This window comes from Elephas maximus, chromosome X, assembly GCF_024166365.1.
Source record: "Elephas maximus indicus isolate mEleMax1 chromosome X, mEleMax1 primary haplotype, whole genome shotgun sequence".
In the NCBI taxonomy this organism is placed as follows: domain Eukaryota; kingdom Metazoa; phylum Chordata; class Mammalia; order Proboscidea; family Elephantidae; genus Elephas; species Elephas maximus.
In genome coordinates this window covers 37,044,935-37,065,774 of record NC_064846.1, presented here as the reverse complement: position 1 = coordinate 37,065,774, position 20,840 = coordinate 37,044,935, and the positions used below count along the sequence as shown (strand labels likewise).

Genomic DNA, 20,840 nt, shown 5'->3' with positions numbered 1-20,840 from the left:
GATTCCAAATCTGTACCTCCAGTCCAAATCTCTTCTCTGAGCTCCAACATCTATTTATCCAACAGCCTTCATTTCCATTTCCCACCCACCTTCCATTCATCCCTCACTGTACCATGGTTTCTGCCCCACCAGTTCACTAACGAGATCAATAGTGTCAAATCCAATTAACACTTCACATTTTTTATCTTCCTTAACCTCTCTGTGGCACAGGACATTGTTGTCCATTCCTTCTAGAAATTTCCCCTTCCCTTATTTTAGTACTCTGTCCCAACTGAAGACCATTCTCTTTCAGTCATCTTTAATGGTTCTTCTACTTGCCTCCTGGGATACTGGTTTTGAGAAGCCAAGGAAAACATAAAGCAGTGACTTATTAATTAAGAGCAAACCGATGCCACATTAGAAGGAGCTAGCAGGATGAAAATAAAGCAGCAGCTCAAGATGTTCTCCAAACATTTCGGTTCTTATGGAACAAGAGTAATAAACCATGATTTGATCTTCTCCTTGGTGGGTGCAGTGATTAAGAGCTCGACTGCTAACCAAAATGTCGGCAGTTCAAATTTACCAGCCACTCCTTGGAAACCCTATGAGGCAGTTCGACTCTGTCCTATAGGGTCGCTATGAGTGGGGATCAACTCGATGGCAATAGGTTTGGGTTTTTTTGGTAGGCAAAATAAAGGCATAATGCTAGTGAAAGCAAATATTAATATCATTTATTCCCTTTCAAACTTCCTAAGAAGTTAATTCAGTATCAAAAGTTTAATTTCTCAAAACTCATAGCTATTTTGTAAAGGTAATAAATACACTTAACTTCATATTTGAGTGGTATTTGATATTTATTGACACCAATACAAAACACGCTAAGACTAAAAGTTGTTATTTAACAGGAACGAATATTGGTGACGGTTCCTTCTTGCAGAGGGTATGCACTCAGATCATGAGACCTAAGATAAAACAAAGACTTGATTGTCAAGAATCAAACAAGGGCTAGATTTTACCTATTAATATTAATAACTACTAAAAGAAAACTGAGACGTTAAAAATATTCTTTATGCTAAGCTCACATAAACAATCAAAACACTCAAATTAATTTCAACATTTTAGGACATAGGATATAGATTATAAAGTGACTGTTCAATTTTATGCCTCAGGAAAAAATCTGTTATATCCGTCACCATACTTGTACTACAATTACATGCTTGTTGCTTCTACACTACACAAATTCAACAGTTATTACCAATAACACAACTAAATCTGAACAAGACTTCAAACTGACTCTGCTCCACTCAACTTAAGAAAGTTCAACTCAGGACTAATAGAACCTTTCGATTTGAGATCCAGTTCTCTTATTTGCTCTTGTGTCATACACATTTAAGTCCTCACTTGACATTTCTAGCCTGCGAGTTGCAATGCATGTCACCTCCCTCATCTCTTCTGACACTTTAAAAGGAATTTGTGGAAACGGCATAAACAATGAAATTGTACTTCAAATTCTGACCTGCAATCTGATTCTTGCTTTGACGCAAAACATACTCCTCTTCAATGTACCCCACCAGCACTGCGACCCCCTTTCTCTCTATTCCTTTGCCCTGAAGGCACTTCTGGATTGCTTAATTCGTGCTCTTTGGCTGCCTAGACAGTCAGGACACCTAAGGCCATGTGGACTTATCACTCGTCTCCTGCTTCTTTTCTATGGCTAATAGCACTTTCCTGCTTTTTTTCTATTGCTGAATCTGCAGACTTGGTGCTGTCGTCTGGGGCACACAGTCGGTTTCGGCTTCGAGCTCCTGGTTGGTAAAGCTGCATTGCTGGACGGTCCTAAAGTAAAATGAAATATGTTAATGTTACAACATTGCTACTAAGCTTTTATGCAGGATTTTCAGAATAATGTATTTGTATTAATATATACCAAAAACAACTCATCCAAGATGAAAAATGTGAGAGCATGGTACGTGACAGTAAGTGGTGATGGTTAATTTGCTTTCAATGGCCTGCTTTCTTTCCTTTATATCCAAAGAAAAGCAATCATTTCGTATTACTTGATATGCTTAGAGTAAATTTCTGAGAAATCTATTGCCTACTTTTCTTAACCATCTCAAGATGAACTGAATCAGCTTGAAATTTTTTAACTCAGAAACCATGGCCAGTCGACTCTCACTCCTCCTGATTAGTAAACTGGCTTTAAAACGCACCACCACATACAAAAATTTTTAGGAGTAAGGATAACAAAGAATACAAACTCTTAAGTGCAGACCTTCCTAAAATTATGAGTTCAGACCCCATGTAAAAAAAAAAAAAGTAACTGGTCACAAAAACATGATTTGTATTCAGATATGACAACGTGATACCCAGTTTGAGACTGTCTAGGTGGCACTTTTGATCCCAGATTCATAAATAAGCTTCAATGAAGTAACTATGCACTGCTCACTTCAAGTAATATGTTTGGTTTCTGACAATATGATCCTGGGAAACGTAACTGAATAGGCCATTTTTAGAATTCAATAAAAAACTGCATGAGCCTTCCTTAAACCCTTTCTCTCTGATTTATGAAAGTTAGCCTTAAAGCATTACTCTTAATTGAATAATTCCAGCAATTAAATCACTGAATTAAATGAAATACTAATACAGATGAGAATCCTATATATAATTTGAAAAACTGATGATGGGATGCCCACTCTGCAAAGATGGGACAATTTGAACACCAACAGTAACAACTTTAACAAACTGGAACACAGGAAATATTTCTAAATCCATGAGTTCTGAAAGACTAAGCAAACAAAAAACAATACAAAACTCATCGATAACCCCTAGAAGTTGCTGGAACACCAACTCATTACTCCGAATACTGGTAAATAAAGGGAAAGAATCAAGTGTTTATCTTGCCTTTCTTGTACAAACTGTGTCTCAGGCTAACCGAATAAATGATGAGGGATAATTCTTTCTTATAGAAGAACATCACCTAATAAATGCAGAAGGAGAGGCAGAATTCTTCTGTCACCATTTTGCAACCCCTAATGAAATAAAGCATCTAGGCAAAGCCATTAGGAGAAAGGTTGATAAACATGTTTATAATAGATGGATCAGGACTACAATACCTGAATCTACCGATCAATTGTCTTTCCAACTTTTTATCATGAAAAATTCTAAATCTATAGAAATGTTGCAAAAATTATACACTGAATACTTATACCCTTTAATTGTTAACATTCTGCTACACTTGCTTTTACTCTAATACACACGCTATTATTATCACAGGACCATTTGAGAATAAGGTACAGACATCATGACCAACCTTTCACCCCAAAATACTTCTGCTTGTACTACCTAAGAACAAGGACATTCTATTACATAACCACAATACAATTGGTATTCACTAATCCTAACATCACACACAGACCAAAGAAACCACTCAGATATTACATGCTTCCTAATATGATGGAGTAAGAAGTACACAGCACTACCTATAAAATATTCTTGCCAAAAAATTGAATCTGGATATATTCAAGCCTCTAGATCAGGGGCCACCTGTTTTTGTAAATAAATTTTGAATGGCACATAGCCATGCTCATTCACCAAAGTATTATCTATGGGTGCTTTTGTGCAGAGTTGATCTGTCATGACAGAGACCGTAAAGCTCACAAAATCAAAAATATTTACCATCTTGCACTTTGCTGGAAAAGTTTGCTGATGCCTGCCCAAGATATAACTACCAGTTTTAAAAGAAACACAGAAGATGGAGAAGCATGTTAAACACCACCAAAGGAATGCAATTTGTCAAACCAGAACATGAGAAGCTCTACAGAACAAATTGGCCTCTGCAACAAATAAACGGTAGGAAAACAAAACAATTAAGGGGACTTGTTTAGATTAAAAGAGATTTAAGAGACATTTCAAGCAAATACAATTTGTTTGTGAACCTTGTTTAAATCCTTTTATAAAAAAGATGTTAGTGAGACAACTGGGAAATTCTGAACACTTACTAGATCTGATATTCAGGAATTATGGTTAATTTTTTTGGTGTGAATGCGACTAGGATTATATTATTAAGAAAAAGTTTTTATCTCTAATATTGAAGTATTTAAGAAAGAAGTTATAAGTCTAGGATTTGCTCTAAGATAATCTAGTGAGCTGACAATTGTTGAAACTTGGTGATGGGTACATGGGGGTTCATCATACTATCGTCTGTACTCCTATGTATGTTTGAAATTTCCACAATAAGTTTAAAAAGAAGAACCCTGTCAAGACCGAAAAAAAAACCATCTCAGATAGTTAAAGTTCCTCTTTAAAAATTCTACAGTAAACAATAAGCTAGCCCTTTTCTTTACACTTGCAGGAAAAGAAAATTCTTCATGAAAATAAGCAAGTTTAAAGAAAAGTGGCACACCTTGTTTCTTATGCGATCTCTCTTAACCACTTCCTCTTTTTTTTCAGTTTTTTCTGAGTTGCCCATTGATTCTGTACTTTCGTTCCTCTTTCCTTTATCCCTAAGTGCTTCTTTCTCTTTTTTCATTTCTTCTTCCTTTCTTTTAAAAGCCTTCTCTTTCTCATAGCGCTCCTTCTGCCTACGGCGTTCTTCTTCTTGCCGTTTCAGTCTCTCTCTCTCCCGAAGTATGCGTTCTTGATCTCGGTCATAATCCCGTTCCCTCTCCCTGTAGTCCCTGCTATTTTCATCTTCAGGTCTGCACGAAAAACAAACGTGAAAATGAACCCTCAAAGATCTTGTCATCACAAATGCAGGAACACTGTGATTTTGACTTGGCCACTGCAATGAGGTTACACTTTCTGGGTGGAGTAAAAACTACTAGTGTTTAAAAAAACAAGAAACTAAAATCATTCACCCAAATTAAAATACTGGAATATTTGAAACTTTTCTTCCTCATCCCCCCTGATAAAACAGAAAGAAAGAAACAAACAAAAAAAAACCAAACCTATTGCCATCATGTCAATTCCAACTCATAGCAACCTAATCAAATAGTTTATCTTAATTCAGGTACAGGCCCAGGACACAGCAGCAAAAGTAGCATCTGGAAAAATGTCTAACTCAGACACACCAAACAGCCCTCAACTACTGACCTCTTTAGCTTTTCATCTTTAAGTTCACCATCAGAACGCCTGGTCAAAGAACAACTCTGCCCACTAGCTCTTTCATCATTCAGATTCTCTTTGTCCAATTTCTTGGGCTTTTCTCTTTTGTCCAATTCTTTTTCATCCCCTTTTTCTGGCTTCTTGAGCAGCTTTAAAAAGAGTAAGTTTGTTTTTATTTTGAAGGGTAGGACTTGGCTTCTTTTTTGATCAAAAAAACAATATACTAAATTTTTAAAATTTAGACTATATAAGGCCCCCAAAATCTGCAGGTGCTCTTAAACTTCCAGGAGAACAATTAATGCACAAGAATAGTAATGTGCTAAGAGAATGCTGTTAATGTGAAAGTGTTACCCACGCAAATAGAGTGGCTTAATCACTTTGTAGCAATAGGATCAAGGCTCTTTTGGGTTTAAGTAGGTTGACCTTTAAGTGAACCAATGCACCCTTCCAAGTCTGCCTTCTGTAGCAAATCAGCATGTCGATAAAACTTAATGTGAAAATGTACTACAAATTTAAAATGCTAGGCAGGTCATTCACGTTAGACTGTTTTTATTTAGTACTTGGGGTGACAAATACCTTGGTCACTAAAGGAGAGATCCGTGGCGGAAATAATTTTGCCTTGAGCCTGAGAATTAATATATTTTCCTTATGACGGAACAATCATATTACTATTACAGATGAACAACAAGAATTATTTGGCATTTGATTTAAAAATCCAAATGCTTTATAAAACAGAACAGTGAAGTTCCTCCTTTACTGAGTAGGAACTCTGTTCGATATTTATATATATATATATATATATATATACAAGTGGTTTATAAAGTCCAAATTGCTTAACAAGACAACTTCTTTCCCCGTCCACTGCTACAAATCTCTCTACAGTACCCCCAAGTATTGGGATATTCAGAGAGATTTTAGGCAAAAGAGAATTTCAAGTCTCAGAGTGAAGGCAACACACAAGTCGCCAAGCAAAAGGCAAAGCACCATAAAAGACATAAGCATGAAGTATTAAAGCACAGACAGCCACTGCAAATGGCGAGCCCCAACTGAACACTAAGAAAGCGCTAGTGTATCAAAGTGAGGATACCATGTGCAGCTTTCATTGGAAGTGTTCTTATTTCTCTAATGAACATCTTTATTAGAAACCAAGAGGTTCATTATTCTAATAAGAACATTAATGAATGTCTCTAGCATGGCTGGCTCTACCTTCTGCCTTGGTAATAATTAGGGATAGCAAGTCACGTCACTAATGGCATGGCAGACAAAGACTGCTGGAGGGAATTAAGATGGGAACCACTCCCCCCTTAAGCCCCTTATCACCGATAATGAGACCCATAAAGACTCAGGGAAGCCTAGCCACATAAACTGCTGAATTTTCAGGAGGTAAAACAGGGAGACCCTGCCATGATCTCTGTGAGATTTTCTCCGACTTTTTCTGAAGTACTAGGGAATCAAGTCCCCAGGAAGTTCATCAGAACAAGAGCTGCCAGAGCCATGCCCCCAGAAGGGAAGGAAGCAGAGAGGTTGGGATCTTTTTACAAGTTTTCCTCTTCCTAAACGTAATACATAAATCAGAATCTTCTGCTCACAGATTCCCAGCTAGATGAAAGATAACCTGGGAATCACGTGAGAGGGGAAGGCACATAATGCAGGATGATATTAATCTCTAGTACTCCCATTAGGCCGCCAGTTATGAGAGGCATATAAGAAGATGAGAAAGAGCTATTTAAGCACAGTTGTCCTCTGGCTGTATATTGTTGAAGATTCTGGGTACACAGCAGAGCATGAGGAAGTCACCTGGGCTTCCTTTTGAAGCAGGTGTGTAAATAGCTCAGCTTTTAAAAAGACCCAAGTCAGTTTGAAAGAGTTTTCTACAGGTAAAACTACAACCACCACCAAAAGGACTTATTAACTAAGACCTGTGTGTGTGACATGATACTAGGTGCTCAGTATCATGTACTTGGTCCTTACATTTTTCTGATTCACAGCTTGTAACAGAAACCTGTGTACCTGAAGACAGTGGAAAACAAACAGATGAGGCAACTTTATGTATCAAATATGAAGGAAAAGCTGAATAAAACCCATAATTAATGCCAGCCAGCCCTAAGCCCTTATTTACTATGAATTTAGAGAATAGTAGTCTAAAAATTGAACATCTTCCATGATAAAAATAATACGATCTACACTGAAGAACTGATCGATATCATGTAAACTAATCCTTTCAAATGATCTTGATTTTTAAAACCTACTTAGTATTGTAGGCAAGTTTTTTATTGGTTCACTTCCCTCCCCCACCCCATGAATCTATATTTACACCAACACAAGATGCATGCATATTTAAAGAAATAGACACATGCAATTTTCAGGAACATGCAGTCTGCTTAATTTATTTTCATACCTTAATCTTTGGTTCATCCTTTAATTTGTCCCTTTCTGGAACTCTGTCTACCTTCTTTAGCTTTTCTATATCTTTTCTTTTTCGTTTCTCCTCTTCTTTCCATTTTCTCCTCTCTTCTTCTCTTTGTCTTTTTCTTTCTATCTCTCGCCTCCTTCTTTCCTCTCTCTTTTCTTCTCTCATTCTCTAGAAAGAAACACAAACACCAGCCTTCAAACAGGACATTCATCACCAAATATTTAGCCAATTCTGAAGGCATGGTGACCACTCACTAAAGTGGATCATCTTTCCTTCCTACTTTCTACCTCTTTAACCCGACACTCCCCCATTCAGAATATGAAAGAGAATGAAGACCAGGGGCTGCTGGTATCAGAGCCTCCCACTGCTGGCTTGCTACATTACCAGCTTTCAGAATATCGAGAGAGTGTCTTTGGGACAAGCTAAGGACTCTCTAGGTTTGCAGAGTGAAACCCTGGTCCAACAACCAGAGGGAAGGAGAGGGCCAGAGAGTGAGACCAAAGGGCCATATCTTTAAGGAATGATGGTGGAAAAGCAGCTATTTTCCTACAGGCCCCCAACACTACGGAAATGTTTATAGAATGTGAATGAATAAAATAAAAAGTATTAAGAGAACTATAAAATCAAAAGGTTTACCTGCTTGTTTTTCAGGAAGCTCAAAAGTGGGGTTGTCTTTTTAGCTACATAAATGTAAACAGATTATTAATAATACTTATCAACCCCTAGAAAGAATTCCATTTTCTGACATTCCCTGCCACCCACCCAAGGTGGGAAAACTACACCCCTTAAACAGAAAGTTCGCAACCATATTATCAGAGGTTTTACAGCATTTTATTTCAACTCTGCAGGCTAAAAATACTTTTAAAGAAATGAAGAAATTCAAACTAAGACAATAAAATAATTTTTTAAGAGTAATTCCCAGTGTTGGTAAGAATTAAGTACAAAATATGTTTTTTTTTATTTTACTGATGGGAGTATAAATTCATTCAACTTTCTCTGGAAAGAAACTGAGGGAGGGAGCTAAAATACCTAATCCTCTTGACCCCATAATTCCACTTCTAGGAATTTATTCTAAGGAAATTATCAGAGATGGGCTTGTACTATATAGCCATTAAAATTATTATTTAAGTGTATTTTTTGATATTTTGAACAATGCTACCTAGCCTTGTATCTAGATTTTTGAATACATACTTACCTCCTTAAGATAAATTCCTAGAAGTGGAAATCCTGGGCCAAAGACTATGCTCATGTTTAGAGCTATTGGTACAGTAGTGACAAATTACTACTAGACACAACCAGAGCTTTGGACGGGTTCCTTCCAGTTCCAACCCCTGTGGATAATTTGCATTTCCACCCAAGATACACTGAATCAGAATCTACAGTTTAAACAAGATTCCCCAGGAGATTCCTATATATGATAATTTTGAGAAACACCGGCGCTACTAGTGGAAACCCTGGTGGCATAGGTTAAAAGTTCAGCAGCTCGAATCTACCAGCCACCCCTTGGAAACTCTATGGGGGCAGTTCTACCCTGTCCTATAGGTTCACAATGAGTCGACAGCAACGGGTTTGATTTGGTTTGGTTGGACACTACTAGTGGCTCTGGAATTGGTCCCTAACCAGCAGCATTAGTATCACCTGGGAACTTGTTAGAAATGCAAATTCTCATCAGGGGTTTGAACCGGAAAGAACCAGTTTGAAAGCCTGGCAAAGACATCCAAGCTAGAATTTCTCAAAAGGATTTCAATTTTGCAGAAAGTAATTTTATTTTTTGCTATTTCAGGCCAAAAATTCTGTAGGAATATTCTTATTACTAAAAAATATCAATCTATCTTTGAAGGCTTACCAATATATAAAGGACCCATACTAGTCTTCAAAATTTTGTTACATTTGCATGGCACTAAATAGGGCACAGAGAATTTTTTTTCCTCATCTTATCAATTCACCTCATAATCCTGTGAGGTAGGTAATGGCATCTACATTTTACAGTAGGAGAAGCAGAGTCTCGGAGAAGTCGTTTTCCCCAAGGTCACACAGCTAGCAAGTGATAAAAGTAGGAGTCAGGTCTAGGTATTCTGATGAAAAAGCCATTCCCCTAAATGCCTTTTGCCCACTTACCTATTAATTCTCTATTTTTTGCTTCTATTTCCTCTAGCAGTGTCTCTGGAGTAGATGTCATTTTCTCATTATCTGTTGCATAGCTTTCCAAAAATTTTCTATACTCTGGATCTAAATGAGCAATCAAGGAAACAGAAAATGTAGCCAACTTTAAATAAAATAGGAAATATTATCTAGAATATTTTATCAAAGAAGATAATTTTCTACTTCATGGAAGACTGAAAATAAACCAAGTCATACCCACACAAGATAGACTATTTAGGGCTTCGTTGGTCATCACTCTCAGAATTTCTATCACTGGTACTCACTACGGGAGTCTGGTGTAACATGGGTGTCAGGGAAAATGAGACACCACATATTATAACAGAACCACCAGGGATGTCACAGTTTGCTTTTATTTTCTGTAATTTTTTTCTTTTTAATCTGAAGCAAATATGACAAATTATTAACATTTTAAGGGGAGCCCTGGTAGCACAGTAGTTAAGCGCTTGGCTGCTAACTGAAAAGTCAGCAGTTTGAACCCACCAGCTGCTCCACGGGAGAAAGATGTGGCAGTCTGCTTTCCTAAAGACTACAGCCTCAAAAACCCAATAGGGTAGTTCTACTCTGTCCTATAGGGTCGCTATGAGTTAGAATTGACTCCACAGAAATGGGATTTGTTATTTATGTTGTTAATCATACTGTTCGCTTTTTTTTTTGAATTGTGAAAACTAAGTTTAATGTTTTGGAAAAATTGCTATTAAGTGTGGGCAATATAACGGAAGAGATTAAATGAGAAAAAATGATTAAGTTCTAGGAGGGCTTCATGCTCAAGATCGTTAAGTTTTTGCTCTACTTTAGGAAAACAGGAGTTAGAAATCATGAAAGATGTATTATTGGCATGGTTTATGAAGAAAGATATCACAGATCCACCACCAGTGGGTCCACATGAGACAAGGCCTCAACCCTACAGAAAATTGGCAAATACAAGTACACTAGGTTTTAAGTTAAATAAAGTATCTAAGCCCTTGCTACCCAAACTGTGGTCCCTGGCATTTGGTCTCACCTGGGTGCTTGTTAGAAAATATGGACTTTCACCCAGATCTATTGAATCAGAATCCATACAGTTCGCTTTTAAAAGTCACTGCTCCTACTAATCGAGAGTCATACTTATGGATGAACTGAAAGTTATAGCTATGGGATCTTCTGAGGTAGTGTAAAAAATTTTTTTAATACCTCCCCCCAAATAATTGGGTGGGACTATGCAAATAAGGTGCTTGTGGCCTACTAAGGTATATGGCACCCTTGTGGGGGTGGGACCATGCCATGGAACCCTAATGAGAGGATTGGTCAGTTTTGCCATCCCTCTAGGCTTAAAATGAGCCATCCCAGGAATGGAAAAAGGGGACCTCACAACCATTAAGAAAGAAGAGCTGGGAGTGAAGTGGATCCTTTTGACCCAGGGTCCCTGGGCTGATAAAAACCTCCTAGACCCAGGAGACAGAGAGAACTTTAACGCTGGAGAAGCCCTGAGATGGAGAGAGGCAGCAATAAGAGCGGCAGAGAAATGGTAGCAGCAAAACCAGGAGACTGGTGCAAGGCATGCCCACCCATGGAGTGAGAGAGCTGAGTACCTTCAGCCTCTAGGCAGGAGGCTTCCTAGTGGAGTGAGATGTCCCCAAACACTTGTTGGCGGAGCTAGGCTTGCTGACCCATAGAGCTAGAGAGCTGAGCACCTTCGGGCTGAAGCATATTGGTGGAGTAGAGTGCCTTTGGGCACTTACCTGCAGAGCTAAAGAGCTTTGTAACACTTACCCAAGCAGGGCAGAGGCTGGTCCAAGAGCTGAGAGAGCAGGCCTATCCTGAGGGGGCTGAGAGGAGGCCTGCATGGCCAAGAGAAGCTGAGAGAAATGACCTGCACTGAAGGGAGACTTTGCCTACATGCTTCCTGATCCTGATCCTGAGTTGTAGCCTATTGTTCCTGATCCTGAACGATAACATGTTATTTCCCTAATAAACCCCATAATCGTCAGTATTGTTTATGAGTTGTGTGTGGCCACTGCAACGTATTATCAAACCCAGCAGAGAAGTAGACAGCGCTCTGAGAGGGATGGCTGGTGTCAGAATTGGTAAAACAGTTGGAGAGAGGCAGTATGTCCATCTTTCACCTCATAAGAATTAGCTTTGGGCTGATACTGATGATTCTTGTCCCCTCCTGAAGTTAGATGAGGTTAGACACACCTGCCTTGCCAATTTTTTACACCAACATATGAAAATCGGAAACCCTGGTGGCGTAGTGGTTAAGTGCTAAGGCTGCTAACCAAAAGGTCAGCAGTTTGAATCCGCCAGGCGCTCCCTGGAAACTCTATGGGGCAGCTCTACTCTGCCCTATAAGGTCGCTATGAGTCGGAATCGACTCGACAGCAGCTGGTTTGGTTTTGGTTTTATATGAAAATCAGGTGTTCCAAAAAAATAAATTAGGGGCAAGTCCTATATGTGACACTGGAGGTGATGATATTTCCTGGAGTCCTTTCTTAGGTACCTTGACATTAGAAAGGTAACATATCTGAGTTATTCTACTGCTTGCCTTATGGAGTTTCTATGCACTGTTCAGCATGTTGATTTATAGTCTTCCAGATTTGAATCTATGATATAATCAATAAGCAGCTATGTGTCATTGACTCTTTACTATGTCTTCTTTATATCAGTTATAGTAGTGAGTGATGGAAATCAAACTACATTATTTTGAAATATCAATCCAATGTGATATACTGGAGCCAAGCTTTATCTAACATCGCCAAAAAAAGCGGTTACACAGATCTCAAAATCTGGACCCAGTTTACCTTATATGCCAATTATTCCTGTTTTTCAGTTCCTATTAGTTCAGCCTAATTACTATGTGTATAGGTAACTGGGAAACCCTGGTGGAGTACTGGTTAAGTGCTACAGCTGCTAACCAAAGGGTCGGCAGTTCGAATCCGCCAGGCGCTCCTTGGAAACTCTATGGGGCAGTTCTACTCCGTCCTATAGGGTCGCTATGAGTCGGAATCGACTCGAGGGCACTGGGTCTGGGTTATAGGTAACTGCATATTCAAAGCCTTAAAACATAGAATTGACCACAGAAGCCATCTTATATTAAATTACTCAGGTATGGAAATTTTTTTATCACAGCTCTCAATGATAAACCTATTTATAAAAGATAAGAGAAACTGAAAGCGAAATAAATAATGATAAAAATAGTAAGAGGTCTCAATAAGCAGCTGTTATACTTTGAAACATCTGATTTTTTTCCATTGTCTAATCAGTAGACTTAAAGGTGTTTTACTACACAATATTTAATCCTATATTGCTTAATGGTGGAGGAATGAAATGCCGCTAACCATAGAGTAGAAACTCTATGTAGGAAATCCACCTCCATTCTAACAATTAAGCAAAGCCTTTTCTCATTAACTTTATTCCATATGTTTTCTTATTTAAAATACTGGTATCTAATTAACCTTCACAGAGGTAATATAAAAAAAAATAAACCCATAGCAATAACATTACATAACTATAGCAATACTGTACCATCATCGATAGTCCCAACTTTGGTATCTCTTTTCTTAGTTTTCTTTTTTGCAGCTTTTTGAAAAGGTGCAAATTCTACTATAGCAGGATATTCTTGACCTGTTTAGAAAAAAAAAAAAACTTGCTATAACAAAGAAAATGTCAAAAGTGAGTACGAAGGAGTCAACCCGCTGCTCTACAGGCCTCCTCTGATGGCAGTAATCTGAAGAGGGTTTCCCAAAGGGCATAAACAACACTGGCACAACTATACTCAACATGCTATCAAAGGAACCCAAAATTCACACTGATAACATAATGAAAAGATATAGCAAATAAAGAAGATTTTTATTTACTCAATTCCTAAAATGTGACATTTTGATTTGTGAAATAAACTAATTTAAAAATACATCAGAAATGTCCAGAATAGGCAAATTTATAGAGATAGAAAGTAGATTAGTGGTTGCCTACAGCTGGGGGCAGTGGTGGTGGTGAGAATGAGGACTGACAGCTAATGGGTATGGAGTTTCTTTTTGGGGTGGTGAACATGTTCTAAAATTAGGGTGTAGTGATGGCTATACAACTGTATGTATATTCTAAAAGCCACTGAACTGTATACTTTAAAAGGGTGAATTTTATGGTATGTGAATTATATCTCAATAAAGCTGTTATTAAAAAAAAATACAGCAGATCCCGCCATAGAAAAACGTCACGCAAGACATAAAATACCATCTTTAGCTCGTTGGCATGTAGACATGAGCCAGAATCATACAACTAGAAATGGCCAGGAGGCATTATAGTCATGGAAAAAACACGGTTTTGGAAATGCTAATGAATGTTGAATCAGATTAGCTTAATAAAAGTGATATACTTGAGGAGAAGGAATAGATAAACCAGGCTGAAGCAGTGAGAAATACAGGCTGAGAAAACAGAAGTAGGACCAGACTATGGAGGACCTAAATACTGGGCTAAGGAGTTTAGACTTTTTTCTTTAAATCACAATTATCTTAAAATCAGTATTTTTAAAGATTAATTTCATGGCAATATAACAGAATGAATTACACAAAAATGGAAAATCCTATAAGTTTAGAGCCAGTGGTTGTCCAAGCATTAGGTGATAAGGATATAAACTGTAAAAGTGTTAGTAAGTCTAGATAAACAAGACATTTAAAAATAAACTGACAAGATTCACTACTTGTTTAAGTGTAGGGAGTAAAAAAGGAGAAAAAGGTTAAATGCAACTCAGACTTCCATGCTAAGCAATTAGGAAATCATTGCAATCTACTGGAATAAAAATTGGAGTGGAGAAGTAACTGGTGTTGGAGGAGGATTAATAGAAGGTAGCCAATACACAGTGGCAATCCTTCAATTTTAACCAGTATATTTCCCGGCAAAGATTTAATTTTTACCAACTTTGAAGGAATACTGAAAAAACAAAAGAAAATGACACACCATTCACCTGTGATTGCATAGCCCAAAGTGGCAAATGGCAGCTAGGGTATCCTCTGACTAAATCTTGCACAAGTAGCAGGTAATTAATAAAAAGAGAGTTACGGCAGAAACTGTTCTTCCCTATAGACTGGACCCTCCTGGATGAAAAGGGGGAGATCATCGAGTTTGTTGTTTTAATTACACACAACTGAGTGAGAATGTCAACCAGTATTCCACTGGGAACTGTTGGCTTAAAGTATTTGAATTAAATAACTAAACAAATGTTGGTCCTTGAAGCAAGATGAGAAGTAAACATGTAAAACTTGCCTTACAAGTTTAAACAGTTATTTATCAATATTGCTGCTGAAACTAGTAAATAATTAAAACATTATCATCTAATCCAGGGTGCAAAATTTGTCACATGAGAAAACGGTGGTGATTTCATCCAGTTGATCAAACCACAGAAAGAACAGGTTAATAAATACTAGAGGGCAAGTGACAAGTTAAACTACCAAAAACCAAACCCACTGCCATCAAGTCAATTTGGATTTATAGAGACCCTATAGTGACAAGTTACATATCTATTTATAAGACTGCACTAAGCTCATCGCCTGTGTAAAAACTCTCTAAATGTTACACATTTTATCACCCAGGATTTCAGAAAAGCTATGAAAGCACTGACTGTGATGCACACATTGTCTTATACATATAAGTGACGAAGAAACTCCCCTTCTAGTTCAGTTATAAGGACTCACCTTTATTGTCAAGGAATACATAACCATCAAAGCGATCCCTGAACAAAATAATGTCCTCTTGGTTTTTAAAGTTGATGTATGCTCTGGCATACATATGAGGATACAGACTGCAGAGAGGAAAGCAATTATGTAAATGTGCTTGCGGGGGTCTGGCTGAATTACAAGTACACATACATTAAAATGAAGAGGATCAAAAATCAAATGGAAAATATTAGTAGGAGGCAAAGAACAGAAGAAATCTTTCTCTTTTACTCCCCTCCCCCTTTTCCTTTACCTGGTATCATTAGAAAAAAACTCAAAATAATCATGCTCGGGCATAGGCTGAAGATGTTCCAGAAGCTGCTCCTTGGTCAAAGTGGGAGGTAATCTTCGAACTACCACCTTAAGAAATGAATAAGGAAAATCAAATTACTACACATCAACTCTCTGTCATACCTGAACGAATCACAGTTCCTGAAGAAAGCTGGGTTTTAAAAGATGATTTTACTTGTAAAAACCCAGGAGAAAATATTCTTCGACAGCCTAATGATCAGAAAGAGTCAAACCTATTAGTAACGCGGTTTTTAAAAACTCTTACAACAACCGCCTGGATTAAGGACAACCTCCGGTTCTGCTCTTAACCAGCGGCCCTGCAATTTATTAGGTTTGCACAGCATTTTTTATCACCCATTTTTCAACAAATATAGTGTTAAGAAGTCAGTAGGCCAACCCTGGTCTTTTGTGGGTGCCACAAACTCTTGATTTATTGATATCTCCCTCCACATCCAACACATCCTAAAACAAAATCCTTTCTCATTCAGTTTAAAGAATTCAAAACTCTAACATTTTTGGTTTTAACGTTAAGAGTATAAAAAACGCACCTATTACTCCCAAAATAGGATGCTCCCGATCCCCCCTACAAAGACCACTAATCTCCCCTAAGCGCTCCCCCAACTCGCCTCCATTAATCCTATCACAAACTACTCCCGCCTCTGAGGTCCGCCTCACGATTTAATAATTCTCCCCAATAACCCTTTTAATTTTCCATTCTCTTCACTGTCGTCCCATCGCCGATAATCATCTTACAGCTCTGACCTAAACCCTTCTCATCTGGGGAGCCCCCCTTCCCTCACTTCCACCCCAGGGCTTGACCGGGAGGGGATTCCCTCATTTCAGGCGAATGGGTGAGGTAGGGTGGTGCGATTTTCATTCAGCCGAAGAGACAGGAGGGGAGACTGGGACTTGAAGGGGGCAGCCCCAGTCCCAACCATGCGCTGTGGGCGGCGGACCCGTCCCACCCTCTCGCGGGCCGACGGCCGGCCGGCACCTTGCTCAGCGCCTCTTTCTTCTCCTTGTTCCGATCCTGTTTATCTTCCCCCTTCCCGCTTTCCCCCGAAGCCCCACCGCCGCTGCCTGTGGCCCCCGGGGGCGTTAACAGGGTTACTCGTTTCTCCTTGGGCCTATGCTCCTTTTCCTCCTTCATGGCCACGGCTACGTTTCTCACAGCGGCTGCAGGGCCTATACGCCGCTATGTGAGACACCGACGAAACCCGCCCAGCTCCCTCAGAGCTCCGCCCCCCAACAGAGGATCCTAGTTACAAGCCCGGCCTCGCTTTCGATTGGGCCGCGCCAGGATCTCGCGAGACTTCAGAGCGTCCGGTTTCCCTCAGTAGAAAGGTTTTAACACCTGGTCGTTACTTCCCGCTTGCTGAATCCCGGCACTCTTAATCCGGTCGCGGCCCAGACTCTGTCGGGGCCTGCTCTTTCGCACACCATTAGCTATCCCGCCATTTTGAATAGAACTACTCTTCGGGGACTACAAATCCCGGCATACAAAGTAGCTACCTACTTCTGGCCGGGAGTGCTGGTAGCCATAGATTTCTCAGGGTCCCTATTTGTGAGTAAATTGAATGCTCTAATCTTGAAAGCTCAGTGTTTTTCAGACCAAAATATAGGTTCTGTAGGCTGTACTTCATTTTGTTTTTCTCAGATAAACTCAGTGTTCTCCGAGTTTTACCTCATTAGGGGAAAGATTTGTATTTTCTACTATTCTAAAGTGTACTTCCAGAAGTTTTAGAATTTTTTTCTTTATATTGGCTAGGATTCATAGCTGATTCACATAATAAACACGCAGAAGATGCTGATATTTAAATGACGTGATATGACTAAACTGAGATTTGTTGTCATCGCCTTTTTTTTTTTTTTTAAAGTATTCTATCGTTGTATTGCTGCCCTGCAGGAAGGAAAAAAAAAATAAAACCCAACATGATTTAGTTGGAGTCACCCTCCTCTCCACTTAAAAAAAAGCCAATTATATATTATTCATAGTAGTCCCAAACTGGGAAGAAAGAAAAGAGAAGGAGAGGAAGGAAGGACTCAAAAGAAACCCCCGAATTCCTCCTTATTTCACTGGACTCTCTAAGGTCCTTCTTCCCAAGATGGGCAATATCGTGTTTGGGACCACACCCCAGAAAAGCAGAAGAAAGATGTCTACGCACACATACATACAAGCCTTACTCTAAAAATTCATCCCTGGCCTTCCTAGAGCAGGCTGCTTTCGACAAGTTCTATTGTCCCTTTTGTACTCATTCATCTCACAAATAAAACTCCTTGTAGGTAGCATGTGGGACTGTCTGGCATTCAACTCCACTTAGCTTAATGGGAACAATAAAACTAACATCTAATTTCAGTACAAAAGTTATTTTCATTTAAATGTTGTGTTCATTATTCTTTTAAAAAATAATTCTTGACCCAGATCAGTGCTGAAATGACCCAGATCCTAAACAGACAATTAGGAAGGGAGTTGGATAATTTGTAAAAAAAAAAAAAAAAAAAGCCAAAAAATTTGTTTCGCACAAGTGCCTACTGACTCTAATGTTATCTGTGAAGGAAAGCATAATATTTTCTTTTATATATTAGTCAAGTTAAAGATATGTTTGAGAGCTTTGGACTCCAGTATAAAAAGGAAACTTACATAGTATGATTATTTCAAATACTTTTCCATCAGTTAAGGATTATAACAAATAGTGTTAACCAGCTGTTTTCCATGTCTAGTGATGACATAAAGCAGGAGAGAAGATTAATAGAAAATATGAGTTAAGGGATTCAGTTTCATGGGAGATAAAGGTGAATTTCTCAATTAAAAAAAAAGTTTCTAGTCTGAAATGGGTTACTGAGCCTTGGAGGGATTGCATTAAATTCTGAGTGAGAACATCACGCTTATGTAAATTTGTAAGTAAATCAAATAAACTTAAAATCTGGGAAATGTGTAACTTTCCGAGGGGGGTGATTTTACAGGATATAAAAGTCAAACAAAAATTACAAATGAATCCTATTTCTCTAGTGTGAATTTACAAAGTTCCTATGTACTGAGACCAAAACCAAATCAAACCCTTTGCAGACAAGTCAATTCTGACTCATAGCAACCCTATAGGACAGAGTAGAACTGCCCCATAGGGTTTCCAAGACTGTAATCTTAATGGAAGCAAACTACCACATCTTTCTTCCACAGAGTTGCTGGTGGGTTCGAGCTGCTGATCTTTCAGTTAGCAGCTGAGTACTTTAACCACTGCGCCACCAGGGCTCCCTTTTACATGCTGAGAGTGAGATGATATTTAGAGAAAAGGAGGCTTACAGACTTTCACAATAACAGAAACAATCATGTTACCCTATGCTGGGCATTAGTGTTAATTCATTTGGCCCTCACACCAGACCTATGTGGGTACTGTTGTTTCCCCAATTTTGCATTTCCGTATTTTGCAACATAAATTAAGACAGATATGTTGGTGGCTCAAACCCAGAATTACGTGGCTGGCAAATAATATGCTGATTAATGAGCCCAGATGACATCTCTAAGTCTAGTAGTTTAACACACACAAAACTAGAAAAAAATCCAGTTATCTTAAATATACTGGTAAATTCTCAGATGTAATAGTAATGTTAATGAAATGCTGTTTATGTTATATTAAAAACCAGTTGCTATTGTGTCAGTTCCAACTCATGGCAATCCCATGTATGCAGGGTAGAACTGTACTTCACAGGGTTTTCAAACCTGTGACCTTTCAGAAGCAAATCGCCAGGCCTTTCTTCTGAGATGCCTCTGGGTAGATTTAAATGGCCGACCTTTTGGTTAGTAATCAAGTGCTTAATCGTTTGCACCATCTCGACTACTAACCCAAAGGTTGGCTGTTGAAACCCAGTGGCACCATGGAAGAAAGGCCTGGCAATCTGCTTCTGAAAAAGTTACAGCCAAGAAAACCCTATGGAGCAGTTATAATGTACAACACATGGGGTTGCCCTGAATCAGAATCAGCGCAATGACAATGGGTTTGGTTTTGAGGTTTATGTTATATTACAAAAATATAAAGATACTCTTAAAAGTATAGTAACACATTGCGTGGCTGTAGAAGAAAAGACAATTAGAGAGAGAGATAATGGAACTTCAGGTTTGAGGAGACTGAGGCTATAAAACAAGCCCCCAAAGGGCGGGGGGAATACCAAAGAAGAACATATAAGCCCCTCTTAAGCAAAAATAGGAGCCCTGGTGGCGCAGTGGTTAAGAGCTCGACTACTAACCAGAAGGTCGACAGTTCAAATCCACCAGGGGCTCCTGGAAACCCTATGGGGCAGTTCTACTCTGTCTTACAGGGTCACTGTGAGTGGAATTGACTCCACAGCAACAGGTTTGTTTTTTGTTTTTTAGCCTAAAATTAAAAAAAAAAGTTAAGTTCAGAAATATGTTTCTCCTTTAAGCATGGTAAACTTCTCAGCGGTATGGATTAAGGGCTGAAGGGAAGAATGGTTCACAATGAACAATTTTCTAATTCTGAGTAGTAATCCCAAAGATAAAAAAAAAAAGTTTCCAGTGTTAAAAGATCTCATAGTTCATGTTTCCTCTTTATAGATGTTAAAGATCCTTTGCCTTTTGGTTGTTTCAGATGCTTTAAAGCATTGTTTGGATGATCATATAATGATGAATAATGGTGAGTTTAAAAATGGAATCATTTAGATTCACCAGCCAAGAACAGCGTATTCAAATATAAAAGCTTTATCTTGATGATGATAAGAAGAATAATGTTAAATTAGTCATTTTTCTACAATTTTAAAAACTATTTGAATTTTTCCCATTAAATCTTAAACTCAAAACAAAAGGTTGTTTGCCTAATTAATCCCCCAAATCCTTCCCCTCCCCCTTGCCCTTGTACTGCTCTCAGTTTCACGCATAAACAAAGGAGGGGATGACCTACTGACTTTTTATTGAAAATGAGGGTTTACCTCTCTTACGACCACCATCTCACCCCCAATGCACACATATAGTCAGAAAGTGACTGAGGGGAGAAATGTAAAATAATTTTGTCTATTCTCCAGTCTCAATTAAAAGAGAGAAATGGACAGGGAGTCTTGAACAGAGAGAAAACAGTGTTTTGGACCTAAAAATACTCTGCTCATTGGTGAGCTTTGCTATAAATTGCTTTTCTCTGTACTAATAAAAAAAGCTGGAAATATAGAATATTTATGACTCAGTGAGCTAAACAAGAAAC

General features: G+C 38.5%; 1 protein-coding gene across 4 annotated transcripts; it reads right to left on the bottom strand.

Annotated features, from left to right (window-relative positions):
* Positions 1 to 825: 825 nt before the first annotated feature.
* On the bottom strand, positions 826 to 16,854 carry UPF3B (UPF3B regulator of nonsense mediated mRNA decay). 4 transcript variants are annotated; one of them, XR_007515903.1, is made up of 12 exons: positions 16,628 to 16,854; positions 15,596 to 15,702; positions 15,322 to 15,428; positions 13,160 to 13,258; positions 9,614 to 9,724; positions 8,132 to 8,175; positions 7,481 to 7,663; positions 7,054 to 7,092; positions 5,071 to 5,231; positions 4,382 to 4,676; positions 1,496 to 1,815; positions 826 to 941 (listed from the first exon to the last, which is right to left on the bottom strand). XR_007515903.1 is itself a non-coding variant. In XM_049872503.1 (11 exons), the coding sequence occupies exons 1-11, from the start codon at positions 16,781 to 16,783 to the stop codon at positions 1,666 to 1,668; spliced, it is 1,452 nt and encodes a 483-aa protein (XP_049728460.1). In that variant the 5' UTR covers positions 16,784 to 16,854; the 3' UTR covers positions 826 to 1,665. The 4 variants fall into 4 exon arrangements, 3 of the variants coding, with proteins under 3 accessions (XP_049728460.1, XP_049728462.1, XP_049728461.1); XM_049872503.1 differs by having other exon boundaries at positions 826 to 1,815; XM_049872505.1 differs by having other exon boundaries at positions 826 to 1,815; positions 16,745 to 16,854.
* Positions 16,855 to 20,840: the final 3,986 nt, after the last annotated feature.